At 53.0% G+C, this 19767-nt stretch overlaps 1 protein-coding gene across 11 annotated transcripts in view; it reads right to left on the bottom strand.

The window, feature by feature from the left end:
• Positions 1–19767, bottom strand: part of EBF4 (EBF family member 4) — a 73082-nt gene that overhangs the window by 3851 nt on the left and 49464 nt on the right. For 5 of the 11 annotated variants that reach the window (XR_007133887.1, XR_007133888.1, XM_047771460.1 and 2 more), the window contains exons 7-13: positions 7802–7883; positions 6661–7011; positions 6442–6568; positions 4324–4412; positions 4129–4194; positions 3851–4028; positions 3581–3769 (exon numbers count right to left, since the gene is read on the bottom strand). Coding sequence is in view for 5 of the 11 variants with exons in the window: in XM_047771460.1 (XP_047627416.1) it covers positions 3581–3769; positions 3851–4028; positions 4129–4194; positions 4324–4412; positions 6442–6568; positions 6661–7011; positions 7802–7883 (1082 nt within the window). In the remaining 6 variants the exon portion in view is untranslated. Of the gene's footprint in view, positions 1–3580; positions 3770–3850; positions 4029–4128; positions 4195–4323; positions 4455–6441; positions 6569–6660; positions 7012–7801; positions 7884–19767 lie in introns of all 11 variants that reach the window. The other 6 variants (XR_007133892.1, XR_007133891.1, XM_047771464.1 and 3 more) reach the window with 2 other exon arrangements.

The raw sequence follows: 19767 nt of genomic DNA, 5'->3' as shown, positions 1-19767 counted from the left end.
GGTGCTGTAGCCACCGGCCCACATCAGAGCCACAGCAACGCGGGATCCAAGCCACGTCTGTGACCTACACCACAGCTCACGGCAACACTGGATCCTTAACCCACTGAACAAGGCCAGGGATAGAACCCACAACCTCGAGGTTCCTAGTCGGATTCATTAACCACTGAGCCACGACGGGAACTTCTCTCTTCCAGCTTAGTGGGGGGCTTCGTCATCTTCAGCTCTGGTCCTGGAGGCCTCCTGTATCTCTCTTCCTCTTCCAGCTGGTCAAGGTTGTTTTTTTTTGTTTGTTTTTGGTAATGCCTTGGGCCTGTAGAAGTTCTCTGGCCAAGGAGTGAACCTGTGCCAGTAGTGACCCGAGCCTCAGTAGTGGCACTGCTGCATCCTTAATCCACTGAGCCACCAGAGGGAACTCCCTACAGCTGGTCTTTTTTTTTTTTTTTTTGTCTTTTTAGGGCCATATCCACAACATATGGAGGTTCTCAGGATAGGGATCAAATCAGAGCTATAGCCACCAGCCTATGGAGCTGTAGCGCCAGCCTACGCCACAGCCACAGCCACACTGGATCCGAGCCATGTCTGCAACCTACACCACAGCTCACAGGAATGCCGGATCCTTAACCCACTGAGCGAGGCCAAGGATCGAACCTGCGTCCTTGTGGATACTAGTCAGATTTGTTTCCACTGAGCCATGATGGGAATTCAAGCAGCTGGTCAATTTTAAAGAAAAGTACAGAGATTCACATACTCAGATCTTCCTGGGTTTTTTTGTTTGTTTGTTTTTTTTAGGGCCACACCCAAGGCATATGCAGGTTCCCAGGCTAGGGGGTTGAATCAGAGCTATGGCAATGCTGGATGCTTAATGCACTGAGCGAGGCCAGGGATCAAACCTGCAACCTCGTGGTTACTAGGCAGATTCGCTTCCACTGTGCCATAGTGGGCACTCCAGACCTTCCTGTTCTTTAATCCCCCAGCCCCTATGGCTGTGGCTTGCTCTCCTGGGTATAGCCAGGGATTCTCTGGCACACAGCCTTTGCCTGCCCCTCTTCCTGCAGCCTCCTCTCCTGGCAGGTCCTGCCCAGAGACTCTCTGGATCCCCCTTTCTCCATCCTCATCAGGACCCCATTCCATGCCTTTCTCTTCTAAAGACCAAGACGACTACGATTTGCGTGTTGTCCAAGCAGTAGGCAATGGAGTGAGGGTGGGGGGCTTCTGGAAATAAACCGGTAGCCTGAGAAAGCTGCTTTTTGGCATCAGAACACACTTCCACCCTGCCTTGGTACAGTGATACTTTCTTTCTTTTTTTTTTTTTTTGTTATTTCTTGGGCCGCTCCCTCGGCATATGGAGGTTCCCAGGCTAGGGGTTGAATCGGAGCTGTAGCCACCGGCCTACGCCAGAGCCACAGCAACGCGGGATCCGAGCTGCGTCTGCGACCTACACCACAGCTCACGGCAACGCCGGATCCTTAACCCACTGAGCAAGCGCAGGGACCGAACCCGCAACCTCGTGGTTCCTAGTCAGATTCGTTAACCACTGCGCCACGATGGGAACTCCGGTACAGTGATACTTTCAACAGCTGCCTCTGTTCCAAAGGTACTCGGCCCCACGGATCACTGTCTCCTTTAAGACAATGCTGACTGCTAGCTGAGGAGGCCCATGGAGCTCTGTGGAGGGCTTGAGATGAATGCCAGAAAATGTACTATATCTTTCAAGGCCCAGAGCTCACAGACGTATTTTGTAGCTTGGGTAGTACTGGGAGTTGTGGGTGAGTCCAAGGCTGCTGGTGGCTGAAGCAGAAGACTAAAGGGGGGCCCAAGCAGAGAGCCTCTGGCAGGGACAGCTCTAGATGTCGTTACAGGTACATCCTGGCAAACTCAATGAGAATGATGCCCCGCTGGAGCTTTGCTACAAAGCGCTGGGCACAAGGGGAGTGGATGGGGACTGGACAGGACCGTACCACCAGATAGGACCGAAGTTAGGCCAGTTTGGGGTATCCCCAGCTGATGGTGGAGTGGGGCTTAACCAGCTGCAGAGTTCTTGACTCTTAGTGTGAATGGGAAGACCCCGGGCGGTTGGCTTTGCTCAGTGGGGCAGTGTGTTCCTCCACTGCTGACTGCACTGTGTGTTGGTGGAGAAGGGGGAGCTGGTGTCCCAAACTCCACCAGCTTCAATGGGGGGGGGGGCACCCTGAGAGAGGCAGTAAGAATACTGCCCAGAACTGAAGGGAAGTGGGAGCAATGGAGCCTGGCCTCAGCAAAGGGGAGACAGGAGTCTTGGGGGGACACCTGAGGGTCATGGTCTGTGTGGACACTGGCATATGGGGCTTCTGGTCCCAGAAGCTGAGCCCATACCGGCAGAATAGAGCCAGACTCAAACCCACAGCCAAAAAGAGCAGTTCCCAGGATGCAGGCATAGTCGGGAAGGCTAGGCAGGTGGCCAATTGTGTTGGTTTTCAGCAATTGCAAACATAAAATGGGGACAGGTGAAGGAATGGCAGGAAAAGCCACAACCAGCTCCTTCAGGGTGAGCCTTCCTCATTCCTCTGGCACAGCAGTGTCTCCCAGGACTCAAGGACCAATCTCCCTTACAACTCATGGGGAAGCTCCTTGCAGGTGAGCAGGGGTGGAGCTCTCTTCCAAGCCAGGCGTTTTGCAAACAGCAGGTGCTTCATATATCTCTGCTGAATAGCTAAACTATAAGCAGACAAGCTGTTCTGGAACTTGGTGTTGGAAGGAGGGACTTAAGGGCAGGGCAAAATGGTAAAAGCATAAATGTCCTTTTGCTCATCTACCCAGCTCTGAACTGCTCCCCTCCACCTTGGCCCCAAGAAGCTAGACGGAAGATGGTTAACGACCATAGGCAGTGCTGCGGTGCAAAGTGACATACCCCTGCACTGTGTCTGGGCCGTTTATGCACAGTGGTGCATTCAGGTCTGAGAACAACCCTAGGCAACGGGTGATACGGATTCCATTTTACAGAGAGGAAACGGAACTTGCTGAATGTCAGACAGCCCCTGATTTGCATAATCAAACTCTGAATCCAGGTGTCTGACCACACAGAAGTCACTCGCTCTGCCCAACCAGACTGCTGAGAGCCACGTTTTTTGACACCTGCCTCTCCTGGGGGGCCAGAGGGGCCAGGTAGAAACCTACTTTTCGTGAGCCCTGAGTTCCCTCAGGCTTCCGGCAGGGGGCACCAGCCTCCTCCTGAAGTCCTGGCATAAGATGGAGAGGTGGCGGTCCACTAGGTTTAAGCTGGAGGTCCCCGAGTTAAAGCCCGTTTCAGGAGGAGGGGAGGGCTAGAAGCGATGTGGACAACCGCTGTCAGCAAAGAGAGCTAAAGGGGCAAAAAAGATGCCCCGGCTCCAGGGTTGCGGGGTAGATCTCCAACGGCAGAGAGAGGCTGCACACAGAGAGGGCTGCCCTTGCCTCCGAGGGCAAGGCGAAGGTCGAAGCTCATAGGACAGGTGTGCCGGGAGCTCCCGCCCACCTGCCATGGGCTAGGAGGGGGCTGGGCTGAGTCCCGTTCTGCTCCCCTGGGCCGGTCGGTCCCTTCCACCCCAGGGCAGGGGACACTCACTGGCGAAGGGTGAGGTGGCCGTGGAACCATTGAGGAAGCTGGGGGATCCCGGCACGCCGAGGCCGGCCACGCCTGGCGTCCCGTAGCCGCCGAGGCCAGCTCCGAGGCCACCGCCATAGCTGCTCTGCTGCGAGCCCGGGCTGGGCGCGAACCCGCGGGGGGATGCGCTGCCGCAGCTGCGCGCATAGCCTGCGAGAGAGCGGCCGTCAGGGGCGCTGCACCGGCAGGGAAAGGGTCGGTCATCTGGGCGGTGGGGGCAGCGGGACGCACCCGGCTCCGGCCCCGGCGTGGCGTCCCCGACGGCGATGGCCAGCGGGCTGCTGAAGGCGTTGATGCCAACGACGGCAGGATGCGGGTGGCTGGGGGCCAAGGGTCCCAGAGGCGCGGGCGCGCGGGGCGCGCTGTACAGAGCCTCGGCCACGTCCGCCGCGCGCTTCAGGAGGAGCTCCTGCGAAGACAAGAGCGGGCACGGCCGGGGCAGCCGCGGGCGCCGGGAGAGGGGCAGTCCCGGGCCGGGCGGCGCGGGGAGGCGGGCGGAGGCGCCATACCTGGTTGCTGCTGGGCACTCCGTACAGGGCCTCCGCCAGGTCGGCCGCCCGCTTCAGCAGCACTTCCTGGGGGCAGGGGAGGAGACAGCGGGACGGAGGGGCGGCCCCTGGGGGCGACGGAGGGGCCCGAAGCCGCCCCCCACCCTCGGGCCACCGGCCACCCTCATCCCCGCCCCGCCGCGCCCCACTGCCCACCTTGGGCAGCCTCTCCGGGTCTCCGGGGTGTCTGGGAATGACTTTCTGTAGCCTCTGGAATCCGTAGTCAATGGTGGGCTCATTCAGGGCTGAGGAGAAGGGCGGCGTTTGGAGGGCGTCTCTCCCAGCACCTGCGCAGGGCCAAGCCCGCCCGCAACCTGTACCGGCGCCTTGCGGCAGACCTCCTCCACCAAGCCCGGCCCACACCTCTCAGAAAACTCCGGGCGCACAGAAACAGCGAGATTTGGCAAGTTTCCTCAGTTCTTTTCGTGCTCATTCATTCCACAAATGTTTACTGAGCCCGGGGCCCTATGCCAGCTACTTGACATTAACACACATGTGCTATATGATCCCATTTGTGATTAGAAGAAAGGCAACCATACATGCATATTAACTTTAATATTCCTAAGGGCAGGGCTGGAGAGTTTTGTCTGTGTTTGGTCTTTTCAGTAGTAAATTATTTATTATAAAAAAAGAAAAATCCCAGGGAGTTCCCTTGTGGTGCAGAGGGTTAAGGATTCAACGTTGTCACTGCAGTGGCTTGGGTTGCTGCTGCAGCTGATTGGATCCCTGGCCTGGGAACTTTGGCTTGGGTTCAGCTAAAAAAAAGAAGGAAGGAAGGAAGGAAAGAAAGAAAGGAGAGAAGGAGGAAGGAGAAAAGAAAAAAGAAAAACTCCAAACAATCTCCATTTAGCACAGTTTACGTGGGCTCTCAGCAGCGCCTGACTGTCGGATCTGACCAGCAGAGGTATGCCTGTGTCTCAGGGAAGGGGCTGGCCCACGCCCAGGGCTCTGGGGTGGACACAGCAGCCCCTGGGCCAGGCTCCAGAAGCCTTCCTCCTCTCCTCCTCCTATAGCTTGGCCTCGACCTATCTCACCAGCCTCAATGTCCTTCCTACCATCTCCAACTCTAGATTTAGTGAATTTCTTCGCTTTCCCCCTCAAATGCAAGGTGCTCACTCCTGGGGCTTTGCACTTGCTGCTCCTGCTCCTGGAGGCCTTTCCCTCCTCACCTCTGCCTCCTACTCACTCCTGTGGTTCCAGCTTAGCCGTGTAGCCCACACTCCCACCTGGAGGTTTTCTTTGACAACCACCAGCTCCTCCACTGTGGAACTCCACCCACCCGACCCTGTGTTCACTGCTCGGGCCCCCCTCACTCTTCTTCCTCTTTTTTTTGTCTTTTTGCCATTTTCTTGGGCCACTCTTGCAGCATATAGAGGTTCCCAGGCTAGGGGTCAAATTGGAGCTGTAGCGCTGGTCTACACCAGAGCCACAACAACGTGGGATCCGAGCCGCGTCTGCAACCTACTCCACAGCTCATGGCAACGCCAAATCCTTAACCCACTGTGCAAGGCCAGGGATCGAACCCGCAACCTCATGGTTCCTAGTCGGATTTGTTAACCACTGAGCCACGACGGGAACTCCCCCTCTCACTCTTCTACTGGAGCTCTCCTACAGTAAAGTAGGGTCACTCCTGAGTGTCCAGTGCCCCGTGATGGGCAAGCTGAATATCTGCTGGGTGGGGTAGGGTATGGGGAGAAGTGCCGGGAGGATGGAGGTGGAGAGGCTATTGGCCACTAGTCAGGTCGAGCCAGGAAGGTGGTGGGCGGGGGGTGGGGGGGTCGGTGAAGCCACATCTTCAGGAGTAGTTTCACTCCTGTCTTGTGTTAACTTCCCCCGCCCCAGCTTCGTGAAAGGTGTGTGTGTGTGTTCCTGTGCATGCAGAGTGAAGCCTGGGGTGGCTTGGGGGAACCAAGAGACCCGGGAAGATTCGGTGAGCCGCAAGCTATTTGGGGACATCTTTGAAATAAACATCCGGGGGAGGGGGGAGCGGTCCTAGACACGGGGAGTAGAGAAGGTGAAGGGTGGGTGAGGATGGGATTGGCCGAGGCAGAGAGAGAGCCCCGGCCAGGATCCTGAGGAGATGGAGGCCAGGGAGGGAAACAATCGGAAGTGCAGCGGCAAGGTGATGAAGTCTGGAGACTAGGCGTCGCGGATGCTGGCGGAGAGGGAGCAGGCGCCTAGGGGGCGTGGCCACACCGCAGCCAATCGCTGACTCCGACGCCGGGCGTTCCTTCCCACAACCCTGGGCACCCCCTCCAGCGCCTGATTCCTTACCTGTGTAGACAAAGCGGCCGGGGGCTCCCTTGCAAAATTGCTTGGACTTGTAGGACAGGGTCACCTCCACCACCCCGGGGATGTGCCTCGGGGGTGTCTGCACCCGTATGGCGTGGGGCGTGATGAGCTGCGAGGGGAGAGGGGAGGCCTGCAGGTTCTGACCCGGCGAGGGCAGGGTCCAGTCCCAGGCCGGGAGGGAGACAGGCGGGAGCGGCCCACCTCACTCCACACGAGCACGTTCCCAAACACGACCTGCAACCCGTCGAAGAAGTTGTCGCCGATGACGATGACGGTGGCGCCGCCCGTGGTCCAGCCCTCCCCGGGGCTGATGGCTTTGATGCAGGGGGTGGCAGCTGGGAGGCAGGAGAGGAGCCAGGTCAGGGGCTGTGCCAAGGTGGGGACTGGGGCTGGCTGGGCCCATGGCAGCCGGGGCTGGGCCAGGGTTTCCTGACCTTCGGAGGGGTCCAGGCGGCGCGCCCTGCGGCCATGCTTGGAGTTGTTATGCACAAACATGTTGTCAGACACGGCCAGCACGTGTCCATCTACGCTCACCGTCGTGGACACCACCACCTGTGGGGAGACCCGAGGCCAGCCTGGCTGGGGCTCCCGGTGAGGGACTGCTGTGGGGTACTGGCAACTTGAGGCCGGTGGCTGGATGCTGGAATTCTAGGTCACTAGCATGGGGAAGGCACCTCAGGGGCTGAGCTGGTGGAAGGGGGGCCAGGTGAGTCAGGAGACACTCTCAGATGCACAATCTCTGGCTGCCTAGGGGAAGTGATCCCCAGGAACTAGGAAAATCAAAAGCCCTGAAAAGAAAACCTTTGACTCCTTGGGCCGAGGGGCTACTGTTTTTGCACCCCACATGCACCACAGGCTGTATCCCTGGGGCTCCAAGGCAGGAATAGGTCTTAGGCAAGTGAGAGTGAGCATTTGCTGGGGGGAAGTGGGGGGGAGCATCAGCCTGAGAAGCCATCAGCAGGAACCCCCACCCTGGGAAGAAACTGGGGGCTATCTCCTTCCCCTCTACCCATCACTGGGAGGGGTATGCAGGTTGGGGATGTGCTAAGGGCAGCTGCTCTCTGCTTCACGCTATGCAAATTAGCTGGGTCGTTAATCATGTAAAAATGTCACAATTAGCATCTCCTTAAGTGGGACTCTAATGAAGCCTCCCTTGGCAGCCAGCATCAGTTGAGATGGAGCTGCCCCACCCCCAGCAGGCACCAGGTCCTGCCACCCGGCACCGGTCTGCGCAGAGATCTGCCCCTGGGGACTTTCCCACGGTGGCAGGGCCACAGCCTCCCCTCCCCTCACCCAATCAGGAAAGGGCAGGCTTGCAGGGGATAACTCTCCCCAGACCCACCTGGAAGCGGCGCATGTCTCGGGGATTCCCGGCATTCTTCAGGCAGTTCTGGTTGCATTTGAGGAAGAACTTGAGGAAGAACCTGAAACAGTGAGGTGGGTGGGTTCAAGGGTCTGGGGGTTCTGGAAACAGACCAGGATCCAGCTGCTTCCTGCCACGCCCCCTCCCAGCAGGACGACTCCGCCTCTGCCTGCTCACATGCATGCACACACCCCATAGTCCCATCTGTGCTGTGGACACACAGGTACCTGGTACACATCCGGCAGAGCTGTCCCAGTGACAACTTCACTATACAGAACATCCCCCACCTCACCCACGTGCTATCACACAGTGCGTAGTCACCTTGCAAAGTATATACTCATCACATCTACACAGAGTATATTCATCCTAAAGAATACGGCCCTTATTGCCGTATATACCTAGTACTCATGCATTAGTACATGCTCCATGTGTAACAATTCACACTTCCCTGCAAACTTACCATGTCTATTTGTCATAGTTTAGGCCCATCCCCATACAGTGCATCCACATCACACAGCATAACCTTCCCAGAGTATACTTATCAGCCACAGATGTTCACTCATCAGAAACAGTGTACACAGGGGACTTCCTCTTGTGTCTCAGAGGGTTACGAAACTGACTAGTATCCATAAGGATGCAGGTTCAGCTCCTGGCCTCACTCCGTGGGTTAAGGATCTGGTGTGGCTGTGAGCTGTGGTGTAGGCTGGCAGCTGCAGCTCTGATTTGACCCCTAGCCTGGGAACCTCCATATGCCATGGGTGTGGCCCTAAAAAGCAAAAAACAAAACAAAATAACCCGGTTTATCCATTATAGATACACTGCATATGCCTCCTGTACTACCACTCACAAGATACAGCCATCACCCATAGCGTAGACCCACCACACTTCACAACAGCGTATATAATATGTATTCCACACATGGCCTATTCTCAGTACACATGGAGCTTACACCATTATGCGCAGTGTATGCCCCTTCTACATAGTATAAGCACAGAAAGAATAGGAGTATATGCATTTATATACCATTAAAAAATTTTTTTTGTCTTTTTAGGGCCACATCTGCCGCATATGGAGGTTCCCAGGCTAGGGGTTGAATCGGAGCTGTAGCTGCCGGCCTACACCACAGCCACAGAAACATGGGATCTGAGCCGCATCTGCGACCTATACCACAGCTCACGGCAATGCCGGATCCTTAACCCACAGAGCGAGGCCAGGGATTGAACCCGTGACCTCATAGATACTAGTAGGGTTCATTACTGCTGAGCCATGATGGAAACTCCTACTATTTAATATCATATCTGAATATAGTCACCGCAAATATTGTACTGTCATCACATGTAGCAGATCCCGCCTTCCTCCTTCACTAGCACACCCCCCCAAATACAACAAATCCCCCGCATGCACATTCCATTTCCTTTATACACGTAGCAAAATCCTAACCCCACAGAGCGTATACCCATCACATGCACATGATGTACCTGTCAGCCACACCGTAAGATAGCAGTGGAAGCGGATGTTGGGCCTTGGTCCTGCCACCCCCCCGGAAAGGTAACCATGGATGATATCCTGGTTTTGTATTCTTAGCAAACTCAGGATGCTATCAGTAATCTGCCTTCACCCCCACAGGGCTCTGTGAGTATCTGGGGAAATGCCCTTACAAACCGAAGTGTGCCAGACTTAAGTCTGTGGGCGTCCTGGCATATGGCACAGCCTCCTGGGCTGCTCTGTGAGCTGCTCCATCAGTGTCCTCAGTTTATCAGCCCCCTGCTTTGAACTGCAAATCTGTACCTCCATCCAACTCACCAGAGTTGCCTCCCAACTCTACAAACATGAAGTCAGATTTGCTACAGGTCCTGAAAGCCTAGTCCCCAAAAGAGGAGGTCCCCAAGTGCTGGGAGGGGTAGGCACCACTCCTGGACAAAGGTGTCCCAAAGGGACGGCCCCTTGTTGGGAGCTGGCAGCAGTCACTTTCCTGAAGATGCAGCTCCCCTTGCAGCTGGCCTCTGACCCCTCAGCCCCGTCATAGTCCCCCACACGATGGCTACCCTTCTGGGAGCCCTTTCAGTTCCTTTTCTTTCTTTCTTTTTTTTTTTTTTTTTGTCTTTTGTCTTTGTTGTTGTTGTTGTTGTTGCTATTTCTTGGGCCGCTCCCATGGCATATGGAGGTTCCCAGGCTAGGGGTTGAATCGGAGCTATAGCCACCGGCCTACGCCAGAGCCACAGCAACTCGGGATCCGAGCCGCGTCTGCAACCTACACCACAGCTCACGGCAACGCCGGATCGTTAACCCACTGAGCAAGGGCAGGGACCAAACCCGCAACCTCATGGTTCCTAGTCGGATTCGTTAACCACTGCGCCACGACGGGAACTCCCTCAGTTCCTTTTCTGTAGAGACATTACATCAGTAGGCATTTTCATCCCTAGTGGACACCGCCCAAAGAATACTTTCATGTAGTGGAGCCCTTCAATACACCCCCGGAGAGCATTTTGAGGTGCAGACTCCTTCTAGGACCCCAAACAGTGCACACCTGTGTAGATGCCCTCTTCACTCCTCCAGGATGCCCTGCTGTGCAGACAGCCTCTGTACCCCCAAACGGTAGTCACCATAGTGTCCATGCCCTCTATACCTCAGTAGTCACCCCACCACACAGACGCCTGAGATGCTCCCAAATGGTACACCCGCAGTGTAGACACACTAGGTATCCCCCATGATAAGCCACAGTGTGACTCCCTACACTCCTGTGAGACACCCTATGGTGTAGATACCCTTATGCCCGCAGTGGCCACCTCGTGTGTGCCCCACTTTTATGTGACATAGAGTGTAGACACTCATGTCACACATGGTGCAGACCGTTCCATTTCAATTCCATATCCGTGTGCTCAGGCCTTTACGAACAGCTAGAAGGAGGAGGACAAGACACCGTCCCTGTCCTGAAGCGGATTAATGCTCACCCTTGGACATCGTTGATGATGCGACAACTGTGGGAGTGTCCCAAAGATGACACACACTTCCCTTAGACACACACACGTGTCCTCTGTACCCAACCCCATTCCCAAACCTGCAGAACCCTGGGATTCGGCTGGAGATGAGGGCTTTCCAGGCACCCACTCACTTTCCCCTCTGGGATCCTTCCTCAACTATGAACTAGGAGAGTAGCAACTGATGGTTGCTGAGGCCTTCTGGTCCTGCCTCTGGGGAATCCTTTTGTTTTTTTGTTTTTTTGTTTTTTGTTTTTAAGGGCCGCACTGGCAGCATATGGAGATTCCCAGGTTAGGGGTCGCATTGGAGCTATAGCTGCCAGCCTACACCATAGCCACAGCAACTCAGCGTCCGAGCCTCATCTGCAACCTGCACCACACCTCACAGCAATGCAACTGAGGCCACGGATCAAACCTGCATCCTCATGTATACTGGTTGGATTCGTTTTTGCTGTGCCACAACAGGAACTCCTGGGGAATCCTTTATTTTCAGCCTCCCAAGGCCTCAGGCTGCTGCTTCCTGCAGGATCTTGGCTCCTCCTCAGCCCCTCTGACAGCCCTTACCTGGCAGGTCCCCCATCCGCTCCCTTCCCAGTACAATCTGCATCTGTCCTTTGAGTCTGTACCAATTCCCACTCCCTGTATGGCCAACTTCTTCTGGCCCTTCTAGGCTACAGAGACCAGCAGTCCCTGAGAACTCCAGGCCCTTGTGGATAGGGACATCTGTGTGGGTCTTTCCTGGGACATCTTAGTTTCTCCGCATTGTCTGCAGAGTGCAGAGTTCAGCAAAAAGACACAAAAGGGGTCAGTCCCCTTTTTCTTTCCCTCTGAGCCTCTAGCTCAGAGCTGCACACAGGCTATGCCATCAGTGGCGCAGTAGCTGAAATCTCATCCACAGCCAGCTGGGAGCCAGCGAGGCTGCACCCAGCTGGCACCCACCCAGTCAGAGGCCAAGCCTATGCTGAGACTGTGGAGAGCCTGCACAGCCTCAGGGTTGTTAAGCAAAATCATTTACAACTTAAAAACAAGGCAAAAAGATGCCTGTGAGTCCCTACAGAAGCATCCCACAACAGTGGTTTTCAAAGTGTGGTGGCCAGACCAGCAGCATCAGCATCACCTGGGAACTTGCTAGAAATGCAAAATCTCAGGCCTCACTGAATCGAAAACTCCTGGGATAGGGCCCAGCCATATGCGTTTTCATAAGCCCTCTAGGTATTGCTGACGCACCTTAAGGTTTGTGTGTGTGTGTGTGTGTGTTCTTTGTTTGTTTGTCTTTTTAGGGCCACACCCGAGGTATGTGGAGGTTCCCAGGCTGGGGGTCAAGTTGGAGCTGTAGCTGCCAGCCTACACCAGAGTCACAGAAATGCAGGATCCCAGCCACATCTGCGGCTTACACCACAGCTCACGGCAACACCAGATCTTTAACCTACTGAGCAAGGCCAGGGACTGAACCCACGTCCTCATGGATGCTAGCCAGGTTTGTTAACCGCTAAGCCACAAGAGGAACCCCCCTTTTTGTTCTTTAAAATGTGGCTACTAGAAACATTTAAATGACAAATGTATAATGGCTTGCATTGTACCTATACTGCACAATGCCAGTCCAGAGTATTATGTTGACAAAGCCACCTAAGAGTTAGTTGATTCTCTAGAGGAAAAAGCTTTGACTCAAATTTACTATTAATTGGGGCCAGACTGTGTAAAGTTAGGTGTTGATCTGCAGTAAAGTGATAAGGTGCAAATGACTTTTTTTTTTATGGCCACACCCATAGCATATGGAAGTTCCCAGGCTAGGGGTCAAACTGGAGCCATAGCTGCCAGCCTATGCCACAGCCACAGCAATGCCAGATCCTTAATCCACTGAGCAAGGCCAGGGATCAAACCCGCAACCTCATGGTTACTAATTGGATTTGTTTCTGCTGAGCCACTACAGGACCTGCAGTTGGATTCTTAACCCACCATGCCACTGCAGGAACTCCCTGAAAATGATTTTTGTGGGGAGAAATAAATAATTTCAGTTTCATAGAGAAATGAGCCCTAAAGGTTACAATTTATCGGGAGTTCTCATTGTGGTGCAGTGGTTAGCGAATCCGACTAGGAACCATGAGGTTGTAGGTTCGATCCCTGGCCTTGCTCAGTGCGTTAAGGATCCGGCATTGCCGTGAGCTGTGGTGTAGGTTGCAGACGCGGCTCAGGTCCCGAGTTGCTGTGGCTGTGGTGTAGGCTGGCGGCTACAGCTCCGATTCAACCCCTAGCCTGGGAACCTCCATATGCCAAGGGTGCTGCCCTAGAAAAGGCAAAAAGACAAAAGAAAAAATAAAATAAAGGTTACAATTTATTGTCCTATGGACATTAATGAACACTGTGTCTAACTTGGCCATCTTATTCGGGTATTTTTCACATATACTCTCCTCTCTCCCTCTTCCCTCAACTCCCTGCATAACGTCTACTTCAGTTTCTCTTCGCCTTCTTTGAATGAGCTTTGCCGTCCTGCTGGTTCCTTCATTAACAGAAAGTTACAGAAAACTCAACAAGTTTTATTCAGCAAGTAACAATTTGTATAAAAATCATATGCCTAACATTTTGAATATTATGTCATCTTTAATATTAACAAAGATGACCAGCACCTGAAGGGTCCTGCCCTCCAAGGTTAGACTCAGAAATTCTGCATCGCGGGGCGTTCTGATCCAGGAGAAGCAGAAATAGTGTCCAGACCTCTCCCCGCCATCCCCACAGTGCGCCTGGCCACCCTCAGCCTTGGGAAGGGGGCTTGGGGCTCCTCTTTGCCCACCCCCGGGGAGACAGACACAGCGTCAGCCACCCCCAGAGGCAGGAGGGCCGGGGTGGGGGAATAACATGAGAACAGTCCAGGAGACTTCTCCATAGGCTGGCGCCATGGGGTGACACTTTGTTCCACTCTGAGCGGGTGGAGGAGAACCCAGAACAGTCCAGGAAGGATGAGAATGGAGTCAGGGCAGAGGAAGGCAGGGCAGCAGGTCCTCCAAGCCATGTCTGTGCCGAGGGCAGATGTGGAGGCTGGGAACTGGGGAGGGTCAGGTAACCTGGTGGAAAGGGGAGCCGTAGGGGGACACCCTGTAGCGACCTGAGGCGGGAAGGGATGTGCACCACCTTCCAAGCCTGGGTGAGCCCCAGGGGGTGTTTCTGAGCATGTTCCCCTCCCCTGCCCTACAGGGCTGGAAGAGAGCCTGGGAAGCCCCCTTTCCCTTGGTTGGCCCACAGGCTCAGGGGAGCAAGAGGAGGCCAAGCCCACAGTGCTGGCTGACCTAAGGGTGAGCATTTTAGGGTGCCTCCTGGGCTGGGGCAAGGATTTGTGCCCAGTGCCACCTTACTGTGGCCATGAGGTTCTCTGGGGGCACAGACTTCTCATCCGGGCCTCACAGAGGGTTAAGTGCTAGAAGCTGCCATTAGTATTCCTAGAAGAATCTGGAGTTCCAGTGGTGGCGCTGTGGAAAGGAATCCGACTAGGTACCATGAGGTTGCGGGTTTGAACCCTGGCCTTGCTCAGAGGGTTAGGGATCTGACATTGCCCTGAGCTGTGGTGTAGGTCACAGACGTGGCTTGGATCCTGTGTTGCTGTGGCTGTGGCATAGGCCAGCAGCTGTGGCTCTGATTTGACCCCTAGCCTGGGAGCCTCCACATGCTGCAGGTGTGGCCCTAAAAAGCAAAATAAAATAAAAAAATTACTAGAAGAAACCACCATAAGTACAAGTATGAGATCCAAATAAAATGCAAAACCATGCAAAAGATTTACAAACCGATCCAAGTCTGATCTATTGAGCACTTAGCAAGTGCCTGGAACTCTACAGACACTACCACTTGCCTTATCTTGTTTAATCCTTTCATAACTGTGACATGGTGTGGTGTAGGTCTGCAACCATTCCCATTTTACAGATGAGAAAACCAAGGGTCAGCAAGGATAAGCCACAAAGTCACAGTAAATGCCAAAGTCAGTATATGAACTCGAGGCTTTATGAACCACCGATACTGACAAGAATCATGGAAAAGTCCCTCTAAGTGGGATTCTCTGAGTCCAATCCCACCCCAGCCACGAGGCTGCCACTACAGGACTAGGCAGCAAGCCTTCCTTCAAAAGTAGCCCTTGCTCAGAGGCAGGCTGTGCAAGGACCAGGTTAGCCATTTCCTGGGGATTTCCTCCAGGTTCAAACTCCGGGGGTGCAAAGGAGAGACTCAGGTCCCCTTGCTTCTAGTTTGGGAGCTTTGGCTATTGTGACAGCTGCTCTCAGTCGAAGATTTTCAGGATTAAAGATCAGGACTCGAAACATTGATATCACTTATATGTGGAATCTAAAATATGGCGCCAATGAACCCGTCTCCACAACAGAAACAGACTGACAGACATGGAGAACAGGCGTGTGGTGACTGCCAAGGGGAGTGGGTGGGGAGGGAGTGGGATGGACTGGGAAGTTGGGGTTAGCGGATGCAAACCATTATGTTTAGCAAGGATAAGCAATGAGGTCCTGTCATATAGCACAGGAAACCATACCTGATCTCCTGGGATAGACCATGATGGAAAAGAATATATAAAGAGAATATTTAAAAAGTTCTATCTATCTATCTATCTATCTATCTATCTATCTATCTATCTGACTGAGTCACTTTGTTGTACAGCAGAAATTGGCACAACATTGTAAATCAGCTATACTTTAATAAAAGAAAAAAGAAAAGAAAATATCAGGACTTTAAGATGAGCCACGAGTTGATCACTGTTGAAATTCGGTAAAGGATAGATGTGGTTCATTATTCTATTCTGCCTATATGTTCGACAATCTCCATAATAAAAAGCTTAGTAGAAGACCAGATCTTTTATTTGAACAGCAGTCATCTAGCTAATAAAGCACTTAAAAGGTGGAAGTTTTGCCTCAGGACTCTGATGCTTGTGATTTAAGTGAAAGGTAAGAGCAGTTCCCCTGCACATCTGCCTTGCCACATCCTGACTTAGTCTAGCCTTCTTAATCATTTCTATAGATGCTTTTTATTCCTCCCTGTAGACACAACTCAAGATGAAATTAAACCTTCCTTGTCAATGGAATATTCCCAACCAAGGAAGCAAATGCTGGATTGAATATGACTCGAGTGCAAACATTTGACTTATTCATAACGTCTCAGGTGTGACACCACTGCATAAGGCAAGTTCCCCTTGCATAGGGCTTTTCTCAAGAGTCACTCAAGACATAAGAAAAGGTGGAGGTGATAGACGTGAGTCCGCTGTTAAACTTCAAGTTCTCCGAGGGTGGAGAGCAGAGTGGGCTGGAGCTGCTCTTTGGAAGGCTGTGTCCAGGGATCACGGTGGGGTGGTGCCTGCCTGGATTCCTCCACTCGCAGCTGCTGTGGGACCTAGCTTTTCAAGGGCTCACCATTGCCCCTACTCTTCGAGAATTATCCTCAGCCAGAAGCAGAGGCTCCTCACCAGCAGCCCATAACCAAAGAAAACCTGACATCACACGCAGGACCACCTCCGTGTTCTTCATACTCCGAACTCCCCAAAGGATGGGGCTGATGCTAGACTCCTGCTGAGCCTTTCTTCCTCCTAGGCTGCTTCTCCTGCTCCCTCCTGCTTCCCTTACTCCTTTTTCCCCCAGAGCGCTCCTCCAATAAATCACTTTCACAAGAATCCCCCATCTCCAGCTCTGCTCCTGGCAATCTCACCTTAAGAGCTTGGCTCCTCCCTCCATACAGCCCCGTGAGATACTCACTTAGAGCTGAAATTCGCTCGCACTTCCAGAGAGAAAGCTGTTAGGAACGGAAAGAGCTGGGCTGAGCCCAAGGGTGCTTGCAGCAACAGACCGTCAGAAGCAAGGAAACAGAAACCTAGATTACAAACGCTGTCTGATAACTTTCCCCAGAATGATGTCCACCAGCCATATGTGGCTTTTGAGCACTTGAAATGTGGCTAATGTGACTGAGACACTAACTTTTCAATTTTATTTCCGTTTATTTATATATTTTTATTTTTTGCTTTTGAGGGCCACGCCCACGGCCTCTGGAGGTTCCCAGGCTAGGGGTCAAATTGGTAGCTTGTAGCTGATGGCCTATGCCACAACCACAGCAACGTGGGATCCAAGCCATGTCTGCAACCTACATCACAGCTCATGGTAATGCAGGATCCCTGACCCACTGAGCAAGGCCAGGGATCGAACCCACAACCTCATGGTTCCTAGTCGGATTCATTAACCACTGAGCCACGATGGGGAACTCCCTATTTCATTTTAATTAATCGAAACTTAAACAGTCACATGTGGCTTGTGGCTACTGTACTGACAGTGCAGACCTAGAAAGAAGAAGTGGTGCAAAAGATACATGGGGCAGGTGTTCAAAACAACAGTGTCCTGTGAAGGTTTTGGGAGAGAAAGCAGATTAAGAGCAAGGGGCAGAGTAAAACTAGATTATTTATTTCCAAGTACAAAATTGGCAAAGCAGCCTGGGGTAGGGGAAATGAGGTGGCGGGGGGAGGGGGTCCTGCACTAATTTTCACCCCAAAGGCCTTGCCTCTGTGCTAATGAGCCTCGGAAGACATCTAACACTGTTCATGGGAATGTAAATTGATTGAACCACTATGGAAAACAGTCTGGAGGTTCCTCAAAAAACTAAAAATAGAACTGCCATATGATCTAGCAATCCCACTCCTGGGCATCTATCCAGAGAAAACCATAATTCGAAAAGACACATGCACCTCAATGGTCATTGCAGCATGATTTACAATAGCCAAGACATGGAAGCAGCTTAAATGTCCACCAACTGAGGAATGGATAAAGAAGATGTGGTACATAGGTATATAATGGAATACTACTCAGCCATAAGAAAGAATGAGATAATGCCATTTGCAGCAAGATGGATGGACCTAGAGATTCTCATACTGAGTCAAGCTAGACAGTGAAAAGACAAACATCATATGATATCACTTATCTGTGAAATCTAAAACAAACAAAAAAGGATACAAATGAACTTATTTTCTGAATAGCAACAGATTCACAGACTTTGAAAACAGAGTTCCCATCGTGGCGCAGTGGTTAACGAATCCGACTAGGAACCATGAGGTTGCGGGTTCGATCCCTGGCCTTGCTCAGAGGGTTAAGGATCCGGCGTTGCCGTGAGCTGTGGTGTAGGTTGCAGATGCAGCTCGGATCCCGAGTTGCTGTGGCTCTGGTGTAGACTGGCGGCTACAGCTCTGATTCGACCCCTAGCCTGGGAACCTCCACATGCCGTGGAAGTGGCCCTAGAAATGGCAAAAAAAAGAAAAAAAAGAAAAAAAAAAGAAAACAAATTTATGGTTGCCAAAGAGGGCGGCGGGAGGGAGGGACTGCAGTTTGGGGATTGACATATGCACACTGTGGTATATGGGATGGTTGGCCAACAGGGACCTGCTGTAGAGCACAGGGAACTCTACCCAATACTCTGTGATAATCTATGTGGGAAAAGAATCTGAAAAAGAGAATGGAAGTGTGTCCGTGTATAACTGAATCACTTTGCTGGACAGCACAAATGATCACAACCTTGTAAATCAACTATACTTCAATAAAACTTCAAAAAAGAAAAAAAAAGAAGACACAGAACATCTGGGGCAAGGTCTGTGTCTCCACCGTTTCCATGGTCTGCTGCTCTCTGCCCCCGGCTAGAAGGACAGAGGCGGATACAGACTGGTGGACCATTCACTCTCTCAAAACACCCATTAAAAAGGTGTATTAAACACCTTCTATGGATCAGGCAGTGGCATTTAGAGTGAACAAGATCTTAAAGAAATTACAATCCAGCAGGAAAGAGAGAAAGCCAAAGTACAACCCGGAAGATAGAAGGGTGGCCACGACAGGATAGCTGTCCAAGTGTGATCCGTGGCAGCTGCTCTGCCTGGGGGAGGTGGAAGGGGTCCCAGAAGTTGCAAGTGATCTTGCGCATTTGGGGGCTTGGAGGACCTGGGGCATTTTTCCCTGGAGAGAATTAAGAGGCAGGAGATCTCCATGCAAAGGGAATAACAGTCCTGTCAAGGGGTACGTGGCGTGCCTGGTGCCTAGCGGTGCTTGACAAGACTGAGGAGGGCAGCTATGGCCCAGGGCCTTGGGAGGTTGGCACCAAATCATGCAGGATTGGGACCCTGTGGTTGATGGAGTGTCAGTAGGAGATGCCTCATTGACCGTGCTGTTTGGAAGAGTCATTTTACTTCCAGGGAGATCCAGGTACCAAAGGGCCGAGGCCAGAGAAAGGATGGCGAGTGAGGACGTTAGTGCCACAGTCCAAGCCCAAGAGGGGGTGGCCTCACTGGCAGTGGCCCATGCCACTTCCTGGTCTTGGCCTGGGCTGGCAGCCAGGCTGAGTATCCCCAGGGCCATAGCCACCTGCCAAGCCTGGACCTGGCCTCCCCACCATGATCCCCACTTGGGGCAGAGGTGGCTGCAGTGCAGATGGGCTGGGGGACTATAAATAGCTGGGGCGCATACATTAGCATGCCAATGCACCCGCACCCCATCCTCTATGCTAATGGCCCACCATGCGCCTGAACACCTTCTGTTCCCCTGCATGCATTTGCATGCACAATTAGCATAATCTTGTATAATTAATGAACAGCGTCAATTTTAGCTCCTAAGTAATTTGATTAACATGTTGATAGGGCACTTACTAGGCTCTCCAAACCTCAGGGCTGGGCATGGGGCCTGAGGAGAGGGGAAGAGGAGGTAGAGAGACTGCTCAGGGACCCCCAGCTGCCCATGAAGAGTGATGGTGACTCCACTTTCCCCTAATAGGGCCTAAGGGGAGGGGCGGAGGGGTGAAGCGGCTGCTAATGAGAGGCCTCTGGGCACCCCATGTGCAGTGGCAGGGACAGGCTAGAGCAGTGGGTCACCTGAGCATGAAGACCATTTAGACCTGTGTGGACACACACACACACACACACATTCCCTGCATGTCCCCCAGTGTGGAGAGTCTCCTGTGAATGCAGAA

The sequence above is a fragment of the Phacochoerus africanus genome, chromosome 3, assembly GCF_016906955.1.
Source record: "Phacochoerus africanus isolate WHEZ1 chromosome 3, ROS_Pafr_v1, whole genome shotgun sequence".
NCBI classification, from domain to species: domain Eukaryota; kingdom Metazoa; phylum Chordata; class Mammalia; order Artiodactyla; family Suidae; genus Phacochoerus; species Phacochoerus africanus.
The sequence above is the reverse complement of the archived record's forward strand: the minus strand, read 5'-3'. Positions and strand labels throughout refer to the sequence as shown.